The sequence below is a fragment of the Varanus komodoensis genome, unplaced genomic scaffold, assembly GCF_004798865.1.
Source record: "Varanus komodoensis strain SLA01 unplaced genomic scaffold, ASM479886v1 scaffold14_1, whole genome shotgun sequence".
In the NCBI taxonomy this organism is placed as follows: Eukaryota; Metazoa; Chordata; class Lepidosauria; order Squamata; family Varanidae; genus Varanus; species Varanus komodoensis.
The window spans coordinates 9,554,394-9,576,163 of NW_025335438.1; the positions used below are offsets into that span (position 1 = coordinate 9,554,394).

A 21,770-nucleotide genomic window follows, 5' to 3' on the forward strand; every position below is an offset into this window, starting at 1 on the left:
GTCCAATCACTATGCGTCTCTGGATGTGGATTTGATGTGGATTTCTGAGAAAGTATTGTTTACCAAATATTTTGTCAGAAATAATACATGTTAGCTAACCTTCCTAGCTATCAACAGTGCTACCCTGAATATGAATTACATTTTTTTACCATGTCAAAATGTACACTTCCAACAACTTTGGCATTGCTTTCCAAGCAGCCAGCAGGGCATTCGTATCTAGAAAATTAAAACAGAAATTCATTTAAGAAGGACTGACAAGAAATAAATTGTTAGATAAACACATATGGTTTTGGAGATTCTGATGGAAGTGTGAAGTGCATCCTACCTATTACATGTTGTTCCTTTGCACTGGTCCCTTAACCGTACTTCACAGGAAACTATTTGAGCTGAGGAAAAAGCAGCCAGTGTGATTGATGTGTTTCAAGGTGCTTTGGTATTCAATTAAAAAATACATGTTATAAAGGAACTTTCCTTACACATTTGTTGTTTGCTTATGACTTCATTTCTTTCAGCCTCGTCATGGGCAGTTGCATACAGGCTTAACTGATTTTGTGATGCATCCTGGACATGCATTTGCTGCCGTTCAATCTCATTGGTCTCCATCTCAGGAGAGTAAATCCTTTCAGAACCTTCTGTTGTAAGAAACATATTAAGTAGTTACTATTTTTTCCCAACAGATGTATTCAGTGAGCACTTAGCACCAATCTGGCAATTATTTAACCCAGAAATTGCCAGCAGTGAGAGGAACAAATGAGCCCATTGCTACTTGGAGGGGTTCTCACTTCTACAACTTACAATTAACCTATGGGGTAGTTGAAAGTAGAAGTGAGAAAAATGCCAAAAGCAGCATACTAACACTTGTGCCTGACAATGCATGCTTTAGCCAACAATGGATTGTCATGTGTGAAAAGAACAAGGAATGCAAATTGAAAATAGTGTAAGTATCAGATGTGTGTTTCCTAGCTATTGTGAAAACAAAATTACATGTATTTTCTTGGAAGTAAGTTCTGAGGTCAAAGGAACCTATTTGTAGGATCTCACTTACAGGATTACAATCTTTAAACTCTTCTAGATCCCATTGTGAGTAAATCCTCCCATGAGAAAGCAATGGGACTTTAAAATATTTAATATCAGCTGGTTATTGTTATCTTTACTATCAAATGCTGTCTTATATTGTAATCATGGCAGTAATTGAGTGTCACAGTCAAAAGCCAATGTAACAATAACCAAAGGAAAAATTCCTAAAGCAATGAGAGATTATCAAGTCCTTCTCAAGTCAACAAACAGGGAATAATAAAGATATGATATGTTAGCAGGATCACAGCAGTAGCCTCCTTCTTCAATATGTGGTACATTATGTACAGAACAATGAAAAAGATTTTCTTTACACACTCCGTAATGCTCCAAAGCAGAGTTCTGGATCTCACACTGAGATTTCTCTGCACCTCTATGTACTGGGGTTCTCTGCCAACATCCTAATCAATACATGTAGATCAGGAGATGAAGAATATGTCGCATTATCCCACCTAAATGCCTGCTGAAGATACTTCTAAATGAATTAATTGCATGAATTTTAGTTTCCTCAAAAGATGGAATAATATATCTATTTTCATGTTTTAGTTACAAAATCCTTTTAAGTATGAATTGCTAAAGCCAAAGAAGTTTAAGACAGAATGTAAAAGTGGTCCAGTAAGTTATGATGGCAACAAGAGCAATTGCTTAAATTAGGTCTTCTGACTTTTAAAAATCAAGATGTGCTTAATTTGAGCCAACCAGCTTAGTTTTCACACAGTTATTTCCATTTCTTCAATTCAGAAGCTGAGAATATAGCTCATTTCAGTTCAACAAACAGGGAGAAAGGATAGCCTATCAGGTTAGAAAACCCACTATCAGTTATGTTTTTATGCTCATCACTAGTGCCTTTGCATAGTTAAATATGAAGTTGTCTTTGCCAATACACAGGACTCCCCATGAAATTGTAACCTTCTTTCCAGCAGCCTGGGACACCATGAAAAGTGTGGGATCAGCAGTAGAGACATATTTTAATTTGCTGAATACATACCTTTATAACATAGATTTTCTCTGCAGCCTCCTCCAAAACTAGGTGGACATGCAGAACATGAGCGACCATGTTTGTATGGAGCATGTCCCCACCAGTTGCCCCTAGGAGGAGAAAAGACTATTTAGTGAAACACACTTATGAAAATATTCTACCTTTCATAGTTAAAAAAGACCACCACTAACCTAATAAGAACAATCTAGCACCTGTGGTTAAGAATGTAATTTTCACTCACTGAGGGTGGCTATTTGTTTCACATGGACTATTTTAGGGGGGCACACCAGTCATCCTTATTGTCTGCTGTCTTAAGAACATTAGCAGAAACTATTTTATTTATTTATTTATTCATTTAAATTATTTAGGAGGCTTCTATGCCGCCCCATTCGCTGAAGCCTCGGGGCGGCTCACAATAATAAATAAACACAATATAAAAACAATATAATTTGAGTCGACCTGGCCAACTATAATTTGCAATGTATACTGTGCACTGTAGATTAACTACTAAAGGGAAAAGCTTTTGGTAGAGGACAAAGATAGATGCAGTTAGGCTGTTGTGGACTTTTGAAGCATGATTTTATTGATCAGCAGGCACAATAAATGCCTTTAGTAAAGAGGAGAAGAAGATCTATGGTTACAATATTTGTAACTAATCTTGATCAGTAGTGAAGGCAGAAACATTGAAGGAACACATAAATGGGCAAAACTCGAGGTGGAGAATGGGCAAAACTGAAAGGCATCAATATTTTTCTTAATGAGAGTAGACATTGGGCTTGGAAAGGAATGCAGAGCCCAGGAATGAAAGCTGGCATACCTGATCCCAGTCCAGAGCGCTGGGTTTTACAAAGTAGTTGAGGTACCTTCCTTGCATGCTTGATCCTGCCTTTTTTCCTTTGGCCCCACCCACCCAGCACTGAAATATGCCATTCTCATAGGTTCTCCAAAATGGAATTAGTCTGTAAAGCTGAAAGAGATTCAACCTGTTCCCTTAAGAGAATTGCTAGGCCTGTACTGTACAGAAAAGAAAGAGCCTAAGTTATTCTTTATTCCTTAGTTTTCTATATGTGCAGTTAAGTCTAAGTTAAGTTAAGTTGTCTAGGTGAAGGAACCTTCAGGGACCATAGTCAATATTGTTAATGTTGTACAGTAATAGAATAAACTGACATATGCTTTCATTAGACTGTCTGGAGAAAATGCCCATGTTATGTGCAGAAGACTTTCTCTGTTTTATGCCTTCTTAAGATTTCTAAACTTTGATACTTAAGTTATTATCTTGGAAATGAAATTAAAATCATTAAATAAAAGAGCTAATTTAAAAAAAAAACAATTCAATCCACTCTTCTAGTACACATGTATCACTTAGGGCAAGTTTCCATGGATCGGTGAGAGGGATTTCTAAATTTTGGAGATTTTCTGATTGTGTCTTTTATCCCTGCCTGTAAGTACAGGATACACTGGTCATTCCACTGGCATAATGCTATCATATTGTGCCCACACTGGGATAATGAAGCTGAGCACAACCTTATTTAACACTATGGAAGATCACTGTAATTCAGCTAAGCTGCTGACAATCAGATCTCTTCTAATCATCAGTTACAAAATGAACAGATTATGTTCATAAACAGAGCTGGCAGATTTTAGAGAATGCTTGGAATGTTGTGACTTTGGAATATAACAGATTTAGGTTGGCGCTTTCCAAATTCAAAATATGTTAGCATTGCATGGTATAAAATCTCCACTAGAAACAATGCAAGACATTGTTACAGAAACCTGAAACAGAAAATTTAGCCTTTTTTTCCCCCTCCAACATTAATTAGGGGATTATATGTTGCTTTGTACTTTACCAAATAAATGCTGGTGTTGGTGTTAGGGTACCTGTTATGGGCATGTGAGAACAGTTTTTCTGTGACCAAAACCCATAAGAGGAAGTTGGGAACAGGAGAACGTAAGCAAATGATAATGGGCAGAGACCACTATCTTCACATACTCGTGTTCAGAGCCTTACAGGGAGTTGCAGCTTGGGAGAGGGGCGAATTTGGAGTGGAGAAGTAATATGCAGAGAGAGAATAAAGCATTTCCTCATTCTCTCTGATCCAAATTGATCGACCCCCCACCTCCTGTAGCTTTCCTTTTCTTAAACAGCAAAAATAGTGTGTACTTTTTAAAATACATCTCTCTAAATAGCCCATTTAGCTATCATAAGCGTACTTACTTTGGAGAATAATTGCACACCAAATAAATGGCTTTTGGCCATATCTGTCCCCAGACATTCATGTTATGGCACAAGTTAACAGCACAGCCTATTCTGTTACTTGTAGCCCATACCACCTACAGGATAAAAAGACAGAGTGGTTAAACACCACATTCAGACTAAAACAAACATGCCTAATAATGAAATCTCAAAAAGGCAAAAAGTAACAGTTTCATTTTTTCCTTACCAAAAAAATGTTTATAGGTGTACTTTACACAGAGAGTAGAAATTTAATATAAGGGTCTCAATGAATATTCACAAATATGACTATACTTTGACTACTGTAGGGGAAATATAAGACAGCAGGTATGTGGTTAACACAACAAGATTCTGAAAGGATTCCTTTGGTCAATCTCACTGAAAGAAAATAGTCTGATGCTTGAGTTGGCATCATATCCAACTTATCCATACTTAGAGTATAGTAACTTAAATTTTACTGATATTATGCTAAAAAGGCATAATACTACAACCATTGAAACACAAAAATGCCCTACAACTTCCAGCATTCCTAAGCAAGTGCCCTTAATATGATTAAGTATGGATTGAACCCACTGTATTTTACTCTTAAAACCATAATGGAGCAAATTTTGGGCTTGTGGGGTAGACAAGGAATTATAACTCCACATTCCATCAGTATAAAATCTTTACTGGATTCCTCTCATCTTTTTAATATTTTAATATTTCAATTTAAATAATATTTTAAACATTCCTTTTTATTTTTAAAGAACTTTGTAGAAAAGGAAACCTGAATTTAATATAACATAATTTCTCTTCCTTTGGCACAGAATTCATTGCACAATGAAGAAAAATAAGCTTTTCTCTACAGTAAGAAGAAATTGACAATCAATGAATGATTTTTATACTTCCTATCAACTTTCTAGCTCTGCAAAATATACATCAAATTGATAAGCATAAGCTTAATATTGAGAAGTTTAAAATTCATACCCACCTGTGTATAATGAGTGCACACAGGCCCAGAACATTTGTAGGGGCAATAAGGGTCACATTCTTGTGGGTAAGGATAGGTAAAATCTCTCACTTCATCATACCATGATTGGACATGGAATGTTAAAGGTCTATATCTAAAAAAGAAACCAATGAAATTACAAGATCATTCAGACAACAGGGACAATTTCAATCATATTTATCCCTTCCCCAGAAATTGTTCTTACACCATTTGATAATATATGTAACAAATATTCTCTTTATACCTTCCCCAATGTGCTCCCAAGTTCTGCCCAATAGATGGTAGAAGACTTGAAGGCCCATGTTCCCAAAGGCATGTCTCAGCCCAGGACTGTGCAGATCGCTCCAGCTCTACATCCCATGTCTGTATTCAAATGAGGATAGAGAGAAGCAGAAACTAATTAAGAGAAATAATTGCTCCTATTTTGATATATTTTAATGCATAAAGAATAATATCTAAATTGTTCCTTTCCTGAAACCATTTCCTGTTGGAAACTATAGTATGTTTAGAAAAATCACTAAGAATCATGGCTTTAAAATCATAAAAGAAAAAATCAGGGATGGAGATAAAATTAGGGATGCAGATTCAGCCAAGGGCAAAGTTCCATTGCAATAGTAAGTGAAGCCAAAGGCAAAAGGGGCGAAAACAAAAATGCTAATGATACCCTAACGATAGATCTACAGCACAATTCTATACATGTCTACTCAGAGGTAGGCTCCATTTAGTTCCACAGGACTTTTTCCTACATAGGAATATCTAGGTTCACAGCCTATGCAATCCTATGCAAATCTACTCACTAATTAGTTCAACAGGGCATAGAACAGTCTTAATCTAGTCCATCTGTCAGTAGTATCTACAGCAAACAAGACATTTTTGATCAAGTGATCTTTTTTAACAGAAAACCATTTTCTGCACAGAATGATGAAATGTAGCTGTCAAAAGCCCTGCAAAAACTGTATTTGATGAAACATTTCATTTATTGTGACCACTCATGACAGATGAGCACATACACTCCTAGGAACTGTGCAGCTGGATAGCATATTTAAGAAGTTTCTGAAGGGTTTACATTTTTCAAACTACATAAAAAAAGATGACACCAAAAGTCATAAGAAAATATTCTATTTTCTACAGTGTCAATGTTACAAAATATCCTCCTTATTTAATCTTTAAATACAAACACAAGAATGTGCTTGTTCTTTAACATTCTGACAAATGTCATTGCTATGATTGAAAACTATGCAAAACAAATGAACTTGGTGCAAAGAAGCCATTTACCCTCCAAGTATTGATCTGTATCCAAGCACTCTGTATTTCTTCTAGTTAACTCCTCAGTACAATGTATATTCAGGTGGGCTCAAATAAAAGAAAAGGAAGTTTTAGACTATTATTGGACCTCTACTTGTAATCCTCAGGTAGTGGAACAGGTGGGGCAGCAGATCAGGACCAGGCCACCGATCCACTGCTGCTCCTCTACCCAGGACAACCACTTTGCATATCGTTAGTACTGGCACATGCTAGCTGTCAGTCCTCTCACCCAGTCCTGCACTGCCTCAGAAAACCATGAGCCAGGTTCCTTTGCTCTTCTCAGGTATTTTTCCCTGGCTGGTGGGCTGTAACAGAGGAGGAAAATGAAGACCAAATCCAGTGTGACCTGCTCTAGCCAACTAAGCGCAGTTGGCCAGTTTCAGTATGCGTTGAGATGCCTCTGGCAAATAGGTGACATTTGCCAGGGAGACTAGTTGAGGGTCACTTTGGGGGAAGTTCTTAAACATTCACCCAGGGCCTTTCACTTCCTAGGGGGATTCTTTAGCATGCCCAGTGGTTGAGGCCTTGAAAGGGTGATCAGGGGGCAGAGATATGCTAATGCATCTGGCACATTTGGCAGGAGCATTCCCTTTATCTCCATAGGTCCCCAGATAAATTGTGCTGGATCTGGATTTTCTGTTGTCAAGAGAAATTGCTTTACCACTATCCTACAACAAGCCCATTATTTCAGGAAAACAGACTAACACCTAACCAAAAACCTAAGCTATCACACTCCAATTGGCACAAGAGATTAAGAATTTTAAAACTGTCTTAGTCATTAAGTTTGCTTGGGTCAGCTCTTGGAATAAAGTATTATTTAAAAGTTTCCTCTGCCATCTAAAATATAGTTTGTGTAAACACATCTAGGTCTCCTATCTTGCCACAAAACTCCAGGCTAAATTGAACAAAGATCAAAAATTGATATGCAGCCATTTTATCCTACATGGAAGTGAAGGCAGGAGACCCTAACATTGGCTCCAGGAGAAGCTGGATTTAGCCAATGCAGCTACTTGTTTGCAAAAGGTGTTCTAGAGCTCTCAACAAATTTTTGACAGATCTTGCAGCATGTAAGGCCAAAATAAGCTCAATTTCAAATGTGTGTCCAGGAAACAGGTTGTGTTATTCTTGTTTTTAGTTTTGAATAGGCACAGGAAAAGCCCCCTTCCCATGACACCCCATAGTTCTAATCCAGATCAGACAGTTTGTGCTTACCCTAAAATAAAAAAGGAGGAGGAGGAGGAGGAGGAGGAAAAGGAAAGTATAGCTGATACAAACTCATGTAAACTGCCTTGTCTCAAAGAGTTAGACTCAGAGTTAGACTTAGATGTAATCCAGGGTCTCTCAGTGCAAGCTGATATTGACCTTTTCTTACTCCAAAGCAGTTCCAAATGCTGTTGTTTTATCCCCCTACTTTCAGCAGCCAAAAATGCTCATTTCTGTGGTGAGGAAAGTCAATGGAGTTTGCTGAACTGTCGCCAATCTAGGAATGAGAATGTTCATTCTTTCATGGGTTACTTTCAAAAATGCAAAATCCCCATTGCACAAGCAGGCACTCCTGCTGGCACAAAGAAACAGCATGAGCACAGCTGTTTTATAGGATATTGCACATAGCAGTAAACCTCAACAAAAAACTTAGATGTGCTTCTGTGTGAGGCCCTCTCAAAGGAAGTAAAGGGGGAAACAACAAGGAAAGGCTTTTTCTGTTAGTGCACCTTGCCTTTGGAACGTGCTTCCTAAGGAGGTACATTTGGCAGCCTTTAGCTTCTGATGCCAGGTGAAGACATACCTGCTTTTATTTCATACCTGTTTTTAGTATAATTATGGTTTTGTGTGATTTTCTTACTGCTTGCTTTTATTTTGTAATGTGCATTTCCTCCTTTTCCAATGTTAATTATCATTTTAAGATGTTTGATATTGCTTTTAAAAATTGTTTGTATGCTATTGTCTTTGTGAGCAGCCCAGAGATCCCTGACTTAGTGTCATAAATAAATAAATAAATAAATAAATAAATAAGTTCATTGCCTGCCTAACTATCCGCAAAGTTCCTCTAGTTTGACTTGTTGAAGAAAACCCCTAACTGTAGGCTTGCTGGAAATCAGAAGATACACAGTCACATCTGGTTTTGACATAGGAACAAGAAACAAACATCAAAAGGATATTATATCTTTTCAAAAGTCCATTTCAATATGGCACCCATCACAAGTTCTCAAGTGTGCAATGTTGGACTTATTTGACAATCCACATTCCTCTCATCCCAGCACTGTTACATATTACTAACATTTACTTAGTCAGCTAGTAAAACTCTTTTGATACAGCACAAAGCTCCAAAGCGTAAAAGCTCCTCTGATTCAGTGCAATGCTTCACATTATATTTGTATTTCATTTCTGCAAGATAAAATATTCTGGGGAAGAAATACCCAATGCTCATCTATCAAAGTCAAAACAACACATGACTTAAAGGGACACACTCTTATTCTGAAAATGTAAATAATATTCTCTATCATAGAAGAAAACATAAAACTATATCACCTACTGTATTCTAATTACTGTCAACAAATAATTGCAACACACTAGAACATCAAGTTATCTTCAAAGGTTGAAAGTAACAATGTAATCAATTCCATCATTTTGTGAGTTGTGTTAATTTTCAATCCAAAATGTGACTTCTGTTTTACAAAAAACAAAACAATAAGGCACAGACACATAAGAAGAGACATACAAAATATTAATTAAAATAAGAAAATAGGTTATCCCCACTTGCCTTATACCAACTCCTGGGACAAATGGAAAGTATGCAACTTCCTTATAAAATACTCTTCAAACAATTTGTGAACAATCATTTCATATCAGCAATAAGTTTTATAATAAAGTTATTTGCATACTAGTAATATTGATTGTATACAGTCATGCAGTCTGTGACACCAGTAAAGTTATTTATTTAACAGTAATAAACATTTCCATATCCTAATTTTGTTGTGAGATTCTAGTATCAGTCATTTTTAATCGCCATTCAACATATTTCAGGCAGAGTCACACAAAACTATGAACTAACCTACAGAACAGAAAGAGAACCCTTTCAAGGAGGTAAAAGCTTTGCAAAGTAAAATAAAAAGAGCTAAGATTCAGACTTAGTAAAGAAAGTAATGCATACAGTTGGCACCAATGAAAGTAAACATTTACTGTGGCATGATATAAAGCCTCAATGCTGTATTCATTCTAAATATAAGGAATAGACTGGCAAAGTAAATATCACAGTACAGTATGGTACTTATTTACTGTTTTAATAACACCCAGTATATTATGTAAGACAAGCTAAGTGAGTAAAGAAAAAAGAATAAAAACTGGGTAAGAAATACCATACAGAAGTAGCTAATTTTAATTAGACCTCAGATCCAGTTATACAAAGCTGTGAACAGAAACAGGTTTCCATGAATATTACTTGCTGGATCTGGAACCATTGGTTTAAATCCAGTGTGCATCATTTAGTAAGGAGTGGCCAGCCAGCTAGCGAAGATGCACATAAACACTGAGTTGTATCACTGACTTTGAGGGTCAACTCTCTTCAATTTATAGGCTTACTTTCTCGAAAAGATAACAACTGATATTTTGCTGGAGTGCTGCAAATTAAGTGGCACTAAAAGAGGTATAATAAATAATTTGCAAAGAAAATTAGACTGTTCATTTATCATTGAACATACCCAGAAACTTCAGCTTGTTTGGAAACAGCAGAAAGCAAATATTTGCTTTTCCTTGAGAGGCAGTACAAATACTGTTCCTTGCCACTGAGAAAACTTCACATATTCTTAATCATATCTGCTTTATTATTCTGGATATGAGTGTTCTCTGAACTAAGCAAGCCTCCTAGGAAGACCTTTTGGCAGTTATAGGCAGCCTATAAATATGTGAATAAATAAATGCATACGTACATGCATACATACATAAAATTCTGTTCCAAGGAAAGCCTAATTATGAAACCTGCATAAATTATACATATTAGGGACCCATATATCTTCTTGCCTGTGTTCCATAGTTTATTCTGCTGATCATGAAGAAAACCAATGATTATGAAAGAGACTAATGCTCCAACCTTGGCTACTACCAATCTTTCTTAGCTGCTTCGAGCATCTTGAGCTTCACCAGGCATCATCCACATGCTATCAAATATATCATTGCTAATACCTAAGAAAAAAGAGTTCAGTACCATCAATCACACTTTGGAACCTTAATTCATCTCTAATATTGGTTAATGTACTGATTAAAGCTTGCAGTCCTAATTTTTACTGCTAAAGTTAATTTAATGGAAATAAATGCCTCTGGGCACAGGCATGGAATCTGGAGCACTTCCACTGAGCTTTGAAGTAGAGCAGGAAAGTGGAAAGCCAGAGAGGAAGCATTTTCACTTTGAAAACTTGAGCTCAGTTCTTGGTTAAGTGTTCCACTTATGAAAAACAACCACTTAAAACATCCCACAGGCCATAATACTCTGTACTTAAAAATGGGAATTGTGTTCATTAGGTGTCCTTGAAAACCACTGGCAAGTAGTGGATAGGGAGAAAAGAAAGCGGATCAGAAAAAATATGCAGAGCAAGGATTTTGAATCAGTGGGAAGGCATTTGAACTTCCTCTCTTCTTTTCAGTTCCATTTAGCTATAAATCTTAATTATAGCCTTCAAATAATATGAATAGGTACAGAAAGATACACTTCCTTGTACTTGCTCCCAGTTTCCCATGGCCCCTGCTTTCCAAGTATTCCGTTCTTAAGTCCTAGCTCCCTTATCTCTGTCCACAGTTACATATGACTCTTTAGGACTTTGTAGCTTCCAAGACATTCTTTCCCTGTCTTCTCCTTTTTCTGCTAGCTTCACAACTGGTCACACCCCAATTTTCATGCTTTCGTTGATTAGCTACTTGTTCCTTCTTTCTCTGGGGTTTTTTAATCTACCAATTGCTGTTTCTTAAACTTATTATCTCTGGGCCTCTTCCCTCTAACCCTAATCCTATAATTTATGAGAAAGAGTTTTCTAAAGAATATCAAAGTAAAGCAAAAGTCTATCTTTTGGTACATATGCTTACCTTGAAGCATGAACAGAAGGTATGTCAGATCTAAATAACCATAAGGACTTGCTATCTGCATTAAAATGAATTTCTTACCTGTTATTAGTGGAACAGCATTGTGTACCAATGGATTACATAAACTATGGTAGCCAAAGTTACATAAACTTAATATTTGAAGGCACTTGGAATAAATTATTGAATAGCTAAACATGATTGAATGGACGCTAAAGTATCCTTTGCTTTTAAAGTTTTTCCCATATATAAAAACTGAGTGGGCCATTACCCAAGTGACAGGCAGCAGAGAAGACATCAAACTGAATTTCTTCAAAAGAAATAAAAATAGGTATGTATAACAAGTTACAAGAGAATTGTATAGAATATGCAAATATGAAATAGGTTGACTCCATAAGGGAAGTGACAGCCTTAAAAAGCTGAGAACTTTCTTGGACAGGACATTTGGACAGTTGCCATAAGTCAGAGATGACTTGATGGCACATAACAACAGTATAGAATATGGGTTGCCAGTGTCTGCTCCCATTTTTCCAGTCCATTTAAAGCTGAAATGAAGGACCTTTGGGGGATTTGTTTCAGGAATTAAGAGAAAATTTGGAGGAAAGAAAACTAATTACTGATTAAGTTACAATAACTGGTTATAGTAATTGTGAAACAGTATATCCAGTAGCACATGGCTGGATGCCAGGAAATTTCCAAGTTGTATCAAGTAAGCATTTAGACCAACAAACTTAGTACAAATACAACTGTGGCAAATAAATGAAATAAGGGTCTTGAAGAAATAGTAATTAATCTACTTGTTCTGTTTATTCTTTGGAAATATGTCTGCTTGCTGCAAATTGGAAAATGCATGAAAGGAACAAGCTTAGAGAAAAGTTCATAAGTTCAGTGCTGTAAAGCCTCTCCATTGTAACAACTCCATGCTCCACCCACTTCCCTGGAAAGAGCAAACTTAGAAAGACTCAGCAACAATTTATCAGCAACAAGGCTCAGCAACAATTTATCAAATTAAGTTTGTGTACAATCAACAACAAAAGGCAAATACAGAACTTCAAGAGGTTTTCTGTATAGAGCAATGACACTACACCTAGTTGTGATTGTATTAAAACAATCAGTTAGGAAGCAGAGCATTTTCCTGCCATATCTTGTAACAATCAAGTTGTATGTGTGAGTCTGTTTACATATGTAGGGCTGTTGTTCTTAAAGCTAACAAATTATCACTGCAGGAGCGCTTCAGTTGCAATGAGTAGCAATTATTTTCTTATTCATCCAAACATCTTGGGCAGACTTTTGTAGTCCAGATAATCCTGAAATGATGACAGAAACAGTGTCCCTACATTTATGTCAGAGAGGCATGATCTTTGCAAATAATCCAAGGAATCCAAAGTATTCTTATCCCAGCTTACCTGGAATCTCAGGAAGGGGCAGCAGAACTCTCTAGCAGTCTCCTTTCCTACAGAAGAGTGCACTGAGACTACACATTCCTGGCTGCATATTGATGCTATTTCTATCAGTGGCCACCATTGTAGCCTCTATCAGCATATACTGATATGAATAGTGTTAATTTCCCACTACAGAGAAGGAGAGATGTGCTCTCTGCTGCAGGAAAGAAAGCTTTCCTAGGAAGCTAGAAGTCTTCCTCATTCTTCTGTCCATTTAACCTACTCTTCTTTACAAGTAATTAAACAGGGGGCTTGTTTTTTATGATCCCTACCTTTAACATCATGATAGAAATCCCAATTAACTATTAACAAGTGGGGCAGATGTAACTATCCTTGCTTGAATACAACAGCATCCTCAGGTGTCAGCCCTCTCAGTGATGGTAGTCACAAAGAAACAAAGCAGGAAGTACCTCACAGAGGTGACACAATTTTGCATGGCAATTGCTGTTTTCCATGGTGTCTGCTATTATATTTGGAACAGCGATGAACAGCATGTCTTGGGGCACTTTTGACATATAGATTAAGAGTACACAGCAAGCTAGTATATCAGTATTCTATTCACCTGCCAAAGCACTAGGATCACTGGAGAAAAGAAACTCAGTCTGGAAGCACTGTCTTCTTCAATTTAACATGCTCCTGCTGTTTATTTGATGCAGCAATAGTACATTTACCACTATATTTATTTATTCAAGGGATAGCTCTCATGGTCACAGTCTCTAACTCAACAATAACAGGCAATATTGCTTTCAAGACCAAGATCATCCACACTATTGTATTCCTGTCATTAAGTATGGGTTTGAAAGTTGGACAGTGAAGAAAGTTGATGCATGTGAAATATGTGCAGCAAAAAATGATGAAACTGAAACTGTCATTCTTCAGGTACATTATGCAAAAGCAAGAGTCACTGGAGAAGCCAATAATGCTAGGTGAGTTGAAGACAGAAGAAGAGGGAGACCAGCTACAAGATGGATAGATTTCATAAATTAAGCTACAGGCCTGAGTTTATAGGAGCTGCACAGGCCTGTCAAGGACATGATCATTTGGGGGGCACTTATCCATAGGGTCAACCATAAGCCAGAGACAAGTGGATGGCACATCACAACAACCACAACAATAACTGGACGAACAGCAACAGCCGCCTCTTCCTTAACTTTAGTCAAGGTATTCCTACATCAGTACATTTACTATCCCTAAAATGTAATTCTCACAATGCTGGAGAAACAAGAACTGATAGAAGATCCTGCAGTGGAAAGGTAAGTTGTCATGGAAAAATTCAAAATTGCTATTGTTGGGATAGCAGTAGGCTGATAGTTTACTTGCATAAATTCCCAGGTTTGATCCCTGACTGGTCAAGTTAGAAAGGATCAAGTACAAGGTGATTTGGAAGGCCTCTGCCAAGATGTTTATTTATTTGTTTGTTTATTGTTTTTTTATGCTACTCCATAGGCCGAGGGTTCTCTGGGCAGCTCATCAAAAAAAAGTAAAGTTAAAAAAAAATGTTAGAGAGCCCTTTCCTGTCAATCAAACTAGACAAAACTGGGCTAAATAAAAGCTGCTCACTATGTTCTGTTCAACCAAACCACATGCATAGGGCATGATGTGAGGTGGAAAACTTCCAGTGCTTTATTTTTCTATAGAAAAAATGATTTTGTAAGTTCATTAATAAAACTTAATGCATGGCAACTACACACGTACTAAGCAATCCTGCAGGTTCAAATATGTAATTGATTATTCTCAGGTGATCATCTTTAGCATACTTATACTGCATGTCACTGAAAATGTCTCAGAGTGAAATGGAAGGTGCACAAACAATGTTAGTCGAAGAAAGTTGACTTGGATAAGTGGTTATCAGCCTATCAAGGAACAGTTCTTCAGGCTGCTCAATTTAGAATGCAATCCTATGAAGACTGGGAGAAGAAGCGGATGGTTAAGTGGCTTCCCATCTTCATACCCTGCATTTTTTTAGCCTGATGGGGAAGGAAAGACTGGAAAGGCTTTTGCATAGCTTGTATCCTGATCTCTCCAGTCTTCTCCCATCCCTGCCCACCACATTCCCTTTGACCCTCTTGATTTTGGAGGCCAGAAGGCACATTTCCTTCTGAACCAGCAACAAGAAGGTGAGGGAGAGTTCTCCCCTTCAAGGTAATTCTCCAATTCAAGGTTGGTGTCCAGGTGCTGTCACCAGCCTCAGATTGGGGAATACAGACTATCATATGGCGCCTCAAATGCTGTCTAGGGACTAAGAAGTACATCTTATTGTCCTTAAAAGTTTAGAATATTGCAATACTGTTGAAACTAATATAATATCTAAGAATAAATTTTTTTGCATGTTTAGACAGAAAGCATAGCTGGCTGGCTAATACTGGAGCTGTAGGATAACTTCCTGTCAAAACTTGCATAGGATTGTACCTTATATCCCACTAAGTTTGTTTTAAAATTTTCCTTGAGTATTTCAGGTCATATACTAGTAGTATATTAGTAAAAAAAACAAAAACAAAACAAAAAAGCATGGGTTATTTTTCTTTCTTTTTAGCTTTGTTGCTTACCTAATACAAGTGAAATAAAAATACTAAATTAGATCTCTCAAGGGCAGTGGTAGGCAACTTATGGCCCTCTGGATGTTCTGGTCTATGGTTTTATCAGCTTTAAACTAGTTCTGCCAATGGTGAAGACTGATAAGAGCTGCAGGCCAAAACATTTGTTACCACTATTCTAGGGCATCAGAACATTTTCCCTATGCAAATGACTTTCTGCATAGACTGTGTGTGTGTGTGTGTGTGTGTGTGCACGCACACATGCACATGCACTCTCATGTATTTAAATAGATACACATGGAGAGATCATAATTGTTATTTAATAGGGGTTATGTTTACAAGTGTTATTTTATCATGAGTATGGGCCATGCCTCATTAAAAAAAAACTGTTGGTGTGTTCTCAGAGTAAGAACTTTTGTTAAATATGTTACAAAGAGATTAATCTCCTGCATTCTCAGGTAGATCCACCATCTTTCCCAGTGCCTTTCCCTAATGTTAGCTTGGTGGGATAAAAATAGCTCAATAGGGATCTGGAGCCATAAAGGAAATTCACCACCAATGTGTTAAATAGATTTCAAATGACAAGATGGCTTGTGAAAACTGGTTTCAGCAGAAAGCAATGCATAATCTACTCCTAAAGAGTAATGTGTAAATCTGCTTCCCATGAAACATTGCATATTATTCTAAATAATTCAGATTTAGTCTGCTGGAACAACTAAGGCTTCATTTTCAGAGCCAGTAAATCCATAGTTTCAGTTTAACCTGAGCCAGGGTCTTATTTGATGGCCGTACACAAGTCAAGGCATTTCAAACTCCTCAAAATTAATAGTACATGACTGTTGTAAGCATTTGTTTTCAGTGTTTGAAGTGCTATATAAATATTAGGCATTATAAACTACATAAATTATGGGAACACTGTAGCAAAAGGCTAGGGAAGTTTGAAGCACCCAGAACTGTCCCTTCTCTCACCTTCAAGTATTTCCAGAGAATGTGACAGCAAATTTTGACTTGTGGACTTTGAATATGTACTACAAAAAGTATATGCCCCATTATGAGCTAAGTCCAAATGCTTCAAAGTTCAGGCACAGTTCATAATGTGTTTAATGCGCCCCAGCAAACTAGCAAAGCAAGAGAAGGAAGATGACTGGGCAATATCCTTACGGATTAGACTTTTTTGAGTATGGTCAGCAGCAGCATCTCTTGATGAGTGCAAGGTAACTGCAGTTTTATAGGGCTCCCAGTATCATGTATAAGATGGGGAGGCACATGGAAAACAACTCCTATGTACACCATTATGCTCTGTTTCTCAGCCACTAATTCTCTGCACTCTGCAAGAGTAAGTTTCCTTGGCAGATGACTGGTAAGAATAAATGTGTGGTTAAGCTTTTTCAGAAAGAAGTAAGGTCATTATGAAGCTGCAGAGGAAAGCTTGTCCATCAAGTAGCCTAGGGCTGCAATCCAGCATAGATAAGCCCCATTGAACACAATGATACTTACTCTTAAGTGTATGACCATTCTGGAAAGTAAAGGTTTGCAATTTCCTGCACTGATGTTGCAAATTGATCTTGGAGATTATAAACTTAGTTCATACAGTTATTTTTAGAAACCGTCCAACATACCATTATACTATACAATAATGCTGCCAAAATTAAGCAGTTTTAAGTTCACAAGTTTTCAGGAAGAAAACTAAATACATGCTATAGTCATTTCCAGACAATATAAGTTAAGAATTTAAGTTCTGGTCACACCAAGCTTTGATAATCATTACAGCATTTTGCTTAATGATGTACGTGTCCTTACCATTACATCATCATCATCATCATCATCATCATCATCATCATTAAAATATGGAATTGATAGAACTTTTCAGTACTTCTGGAATGAACTGTTGAACACTACCTCCCCCCGCTACAAAAAGACATAGTACTTAGTTGAAATCATGACTTTATGAAAAGAGAAACAGGAAATAACTGATCTAAAATAGACAGATGTCAAGTAGGTAATACTTCTATGTTGTTCAGCTGTTCTTTTTCCCATTTGTAGAAACTACAAGTAGTTCATCCTTACCATATATTCCATATTGGATGCTTGTGGATACACCTGACCCCGTAATTTATTATGAAGATCCAAGATGCTTTGCATATCACTGTCAGTGATAGCTCTTTTTCCTCTTTGCTTGGCGACCCACCATTCACCATCTTCATCCATGTATTTGTCCAGCAGCTCTTCAAACAATGTTGCATTGGGAAGTACCATAGCAGCAACTGCTTGAACTATAAATAGCAAAGCAGTTACTCTGAACCATTCTTCTGCTACACTCTTCATGATGAAGGATCACAAAACTCTTCTGTGTTAACCCCAAGGCAAAGCCTTCTTCTAGGTCTATTGGCTGAAACAGTAAAAAGGGGCAAAGAGATTCTGAGGTTAAGAAATGTATTTATTTATTATATTATTTATTTAGAATTTTTGTATACTATCCACTACCAGATGGTCTTGGGACAGTCTTACCATAAAGCAAACTTTTATGCCTTAATTTATTGAATAACAAAAGTAAATCTTTACTTGAAAGAGGACTATGGAAGCATGTGTTTTTAAGGCAGATGAACTAATAGCAAACCAAGGAAGATACTGAAGATTTCATGAACTGAAGGCTGAAGAGGTATGCTGTACAAAACTATCTGAATGTACACCTAAGAATGAAAATCATTCTTCTCATGAAGGTATCTAAAAATGGCAGTCATATAATTAACTGATTAATTCTGTCCTCTTAGAATCAAGATTTTGTAAATGTTTTTTTTTAACATGAAGATACACAGTGAACTTAAAAGAAGGAATAAGAAAACATCCAAGAGGATGAGCTATGATATTTCCATGAGAATTTTTAGGACTGCAGCCTTAAAGTAGCCAAATGTGAACACCTTAAGGCTGCAATCCTAAACACCATTTCTAAGAAGTAAATCTCATTAAACACAGCTGAACTTGTGAAGAAACCTCCATCAGACCATGCTGCATATCTTGCTGATCTCAACTGGAACAGATTTAAGCATATGCTTAATTTTCCCACTGAAATTAATTTCCTATTGAAACCTCTCAATCCACAAATTAAGTTCATGGTACCTTACAAATAACAAGTTACTTCAGGGTATTTTAAATGCATAACTCAAATGGTAAGGGGCATCTCAAAAATGACTTCAATACATATCCTGAATAGTTAGTCTGAGCTTAGGTGCAGAGATAACTCAATGAAACTTGCATGCATATCATTGCTATTAACACACAAATGCTTAGTTTGCAAAGCAGTCACAAGTATATCTCTGTTTTCAAGAATTACATGGTAAAACTATGGCCCAAGTTATTTGGAGACAGGCAGATAAAGAATATGATTGAAGAAAACTTCAGGGTCATCTGCACATGGCTACCGATCATCCCATTGCTAGTATTTCAATGGATTGAGATTTTCGGCCCTTCGTATGCTTAAAACTGCTCGCCTGATTCCTGCCATCTTTCTATTTTGAAGGAATATCAGATATAAAATGTAAAGAGCGTTTTCCCTTATTCTAAAAACATCAGAGCTCCATATATTGCAAGATATGCACAACTGTTTTGTTCTTTATTTCTCAAATATTCAACTCTTCGTGGACTGAATCAGTTCCACGTTTGGCCCTCAAAGCTCCCTCGATGGAGAAGGATGCTCTTGAAATGAGAGAGCCGCAGGCTGGCAGGTCCCCGAAGGCGTCCGTCAGGCGAGCTTCGCAAGTCCTGCGGTTCAAACGAGCTTCTTTTCTTTTCCTGCTAGCCAGGGACGCCAAACTGGGAGAGAAGGACTGCCGGGATAAGCAGAGAGCCCAAGAGCAACCGGTTTCCAAGGCGAAGAGAAACTCTTACCTCGGGCCTCTTTTGGGAGCAAATCGCGGGGTGCGTGCGTGCGTGCGTACACGTGTGTGTGCGAGTGCGAGCGAGCGAGCGAGCGAGCTACACGCGCTCAACTCTGCAGAAAGAAACCCAGCGCGCCTCCTGCCAAAGTTCTCCCAGCAAAGGAAGTTTGCAGCCGCCTCGCTGGGAAAGGAAAGGCTGCTCCGGCCCGTCGAGGAGGCAAAAGGCGCTGTTGCAAACTTTTGCGCCTCCCAGTCTGAGTCCCTGCGGCAGCCCCGCTCAGCACAGTCGCTTTCCCGCGCCGGGCTCCGTGGATGAGCCTTCGCTCGCCCTCCGCTGCTACCGACGGTGCCTCCCGCCTCCAAGTGGCCGCCGGCTGCTAGCCCGAGGAGCTGCTGAACGGTTCTCCTTTTGCCCCCTTTGCCACCGGCCCTTTATCCGGGCCGCGGAGGGTGCCCACACCCGGCCGTGACGCACCCGGGCTGCCCTCCCCTCCCCGCCGGCCCGCCCACCGGCCGGCCCGCCCGCCCCCTGACCCGCCTGGGTGACCGGCTGCCGCAGCAGCCCACGTCAGGGGCGCGGGCGAGACGCCGGCCGTGATGTCACTCGGAGCCCTGCGCCAGGGAGGGTCAGTGGGCAATTACTCCGGCTGGTGTGGGAAAGAAGGGAAATCTGGATTTACCTGGCGGGCGGCCGGTCCCCGGCCGGCCCTCTCAGCCGGTCGCGGAAGGGGGATGCTTTGGCTCGCTCGTTTGGTGCCATGGCACACCCTGAGCGAAAGACAGGCAGGCATTCAACGGGTATCAGCCAGAAACCTTCTGGCATGGAGACGCAGTGAGGGTGAAGTGGCCCAGTGAGGGTGAAGTTTACCTGTATGGCAACTATTAAAAGCACAGGACTCTTGCCATGCTTCTTGTTATTCTTCTTACCTCCTTAGATTTATTTATTAGATTTCTGTACCACCCAACAGACAAAACTTCCTGAGTAGTTTGCTACAATTAAAACCATAACCTAAGATATGCTTTAAAAGTTTAAAACTACAGTGTAGAAAAGAAGTAAAACCCACATAAAATCTAGCAGCAATGCAAAGGTATGGAATACAGTAACATATTACAATTATATATTATTAATTTAAAAAACTACCTAAAGCAGTATTTCACTTTCTTCTGTCTTATGAAGAACCCAAGCCAGCTGACATGGTCCTCCTCTCCATTTTATCCTTAATCCTTTTTGGTAGGTTAGGTTGGGAGACAGTGAATGGCCTAGTTACCAAGTGAGCTTTACGGCTGATAAAGGTTTATAGAACCAGGATCTCTTGACTCCAAGTCCAATACTCATCTATTTCTGAAATCATTCTCAGGTTTAGTATGAAACATACAGGTTGCAAAAGTATTCACTCCCTCATCACCTTTTATTTTTTCACATTTTGTTGTGTTACAGCCTGGAAATAGCATAAGTATTAGCCCCCACCCCACCCCACCCCACCCCACCCCACCCCCAGGTCAACACTTGATAGAAGCACCTTTGGCAGTAACTATAGTTGTGAGTCTTCTTGGGTAAGTCTTTATCAGTTTTGGGAATCTGGATTATGTATTTCTCAGGGTGAAAATGCTCCAACTCTATCAGGTTGAATGGAGACCACTGGAGAAGAGCTACTTTCAAGTCTTGTCACAGATTCACAATCAGACTCAGGTCTGGGCTTTGACTGGGGCATTCAAAGACATAGAGGTTCCTGTTTGAAACCACTTGAGTGTTACTTTGGCTGTATGTTTAGGACAGGGGTCCTCAAACTTTTTGAACAGAAGGCCAGTTGAAAGGTGCCGGCGATGGTGTGGGTCACCAAGGCGGTGCGGGCGGAGGGCACGCACAGGCAATGAGACGGGTGGGCATGCGCAGAGATCATTTTCTCCAAGTGAGTCCGAAACGATCTCCTTGTAAGCAAGCTGGTGCCTCGCCACTCATGTGCAGCTAGTCCAAAACCTCTATGGCAGGCCAGATAAAAGGGCAGGGCAGGCCGAATCCGGCCCGCGGGCTGCAGTTTGAGGACCCATGGTTTACGGTCATTCTCCTGCTAGACAGTGAACCTCAGCCCCAGTTCCAGCTCCAGGGCAGCCTGTAACAATGTTTCATCTAGAATTATCCTGCATTTGGCTTCACCCATCTTGTCTTCAGTCCTGACCAAATTCCAGTTCCTGCTGAGGAAAATCATCCCTTCAGAGTTAGCCCTGGCCCCTTGGTTGCTTGTCATACTAATGCCCTTCTTACCTGCTCATTG

At 38.8% G+C, this 21,770-nt stretch overlaps 1 protein-coding gene across 2 annotated transcripts in view; it reads right to left on the reverse strand.

The window, feature by feature from the left end:
• Positions 1 to 19,824, reverse strand: part of CRISPLD1 (cysteine rich secretory protein LCCL domain containing 1) — a 31,411-nt gene extending 11,587 nt beyond the window's left edge. For both annotated transcript variants that reach the window (XR_006414122.1, XM_044424385.1), the window contains exons 1-9: positions 19,508 to 19,824; positions 17,690 to 18,011; positions 5,519 to 5,637; positions 5,257 to 5,389; positions 4,269 to 4,384; positions 2,063 to 2,163; positions 477 to 632; positions 326 to 386; positions 150 to 216 (exon numbers count right to left, since the gene is read on the reverse strand). Coding sequence is in view for 1 of the 2 variants with exons in the window: in XM_044424385.1 (XP_044280320.1) it covers positions 150 to 216; positions 326 to 386; positions 477 to 632; positions 2,063 to 2,163; positions 4,269 to 4,384; positions 5,257 to 5,389; positions 5,519 to 5,637; positions 17,690 to 17,947 (1,011 nt within the window). In the remaining variant the exon portion in view is untranslated. The remainder of the gene's footprint in view (positions 1 to 149; positions 217 to 325; positions 387 to 476; positions 633 to 2,062; positions 2,164 to 4,268; positions 4,385 to 5,256; positions 5,390 to 5,518; positions 5,638 to 17,689; positions 18,012 to 19,507) is intronic.
• Between the last annotated feature and the right edge of the window lie 1,946 nt (positions 19,825 to 21,770).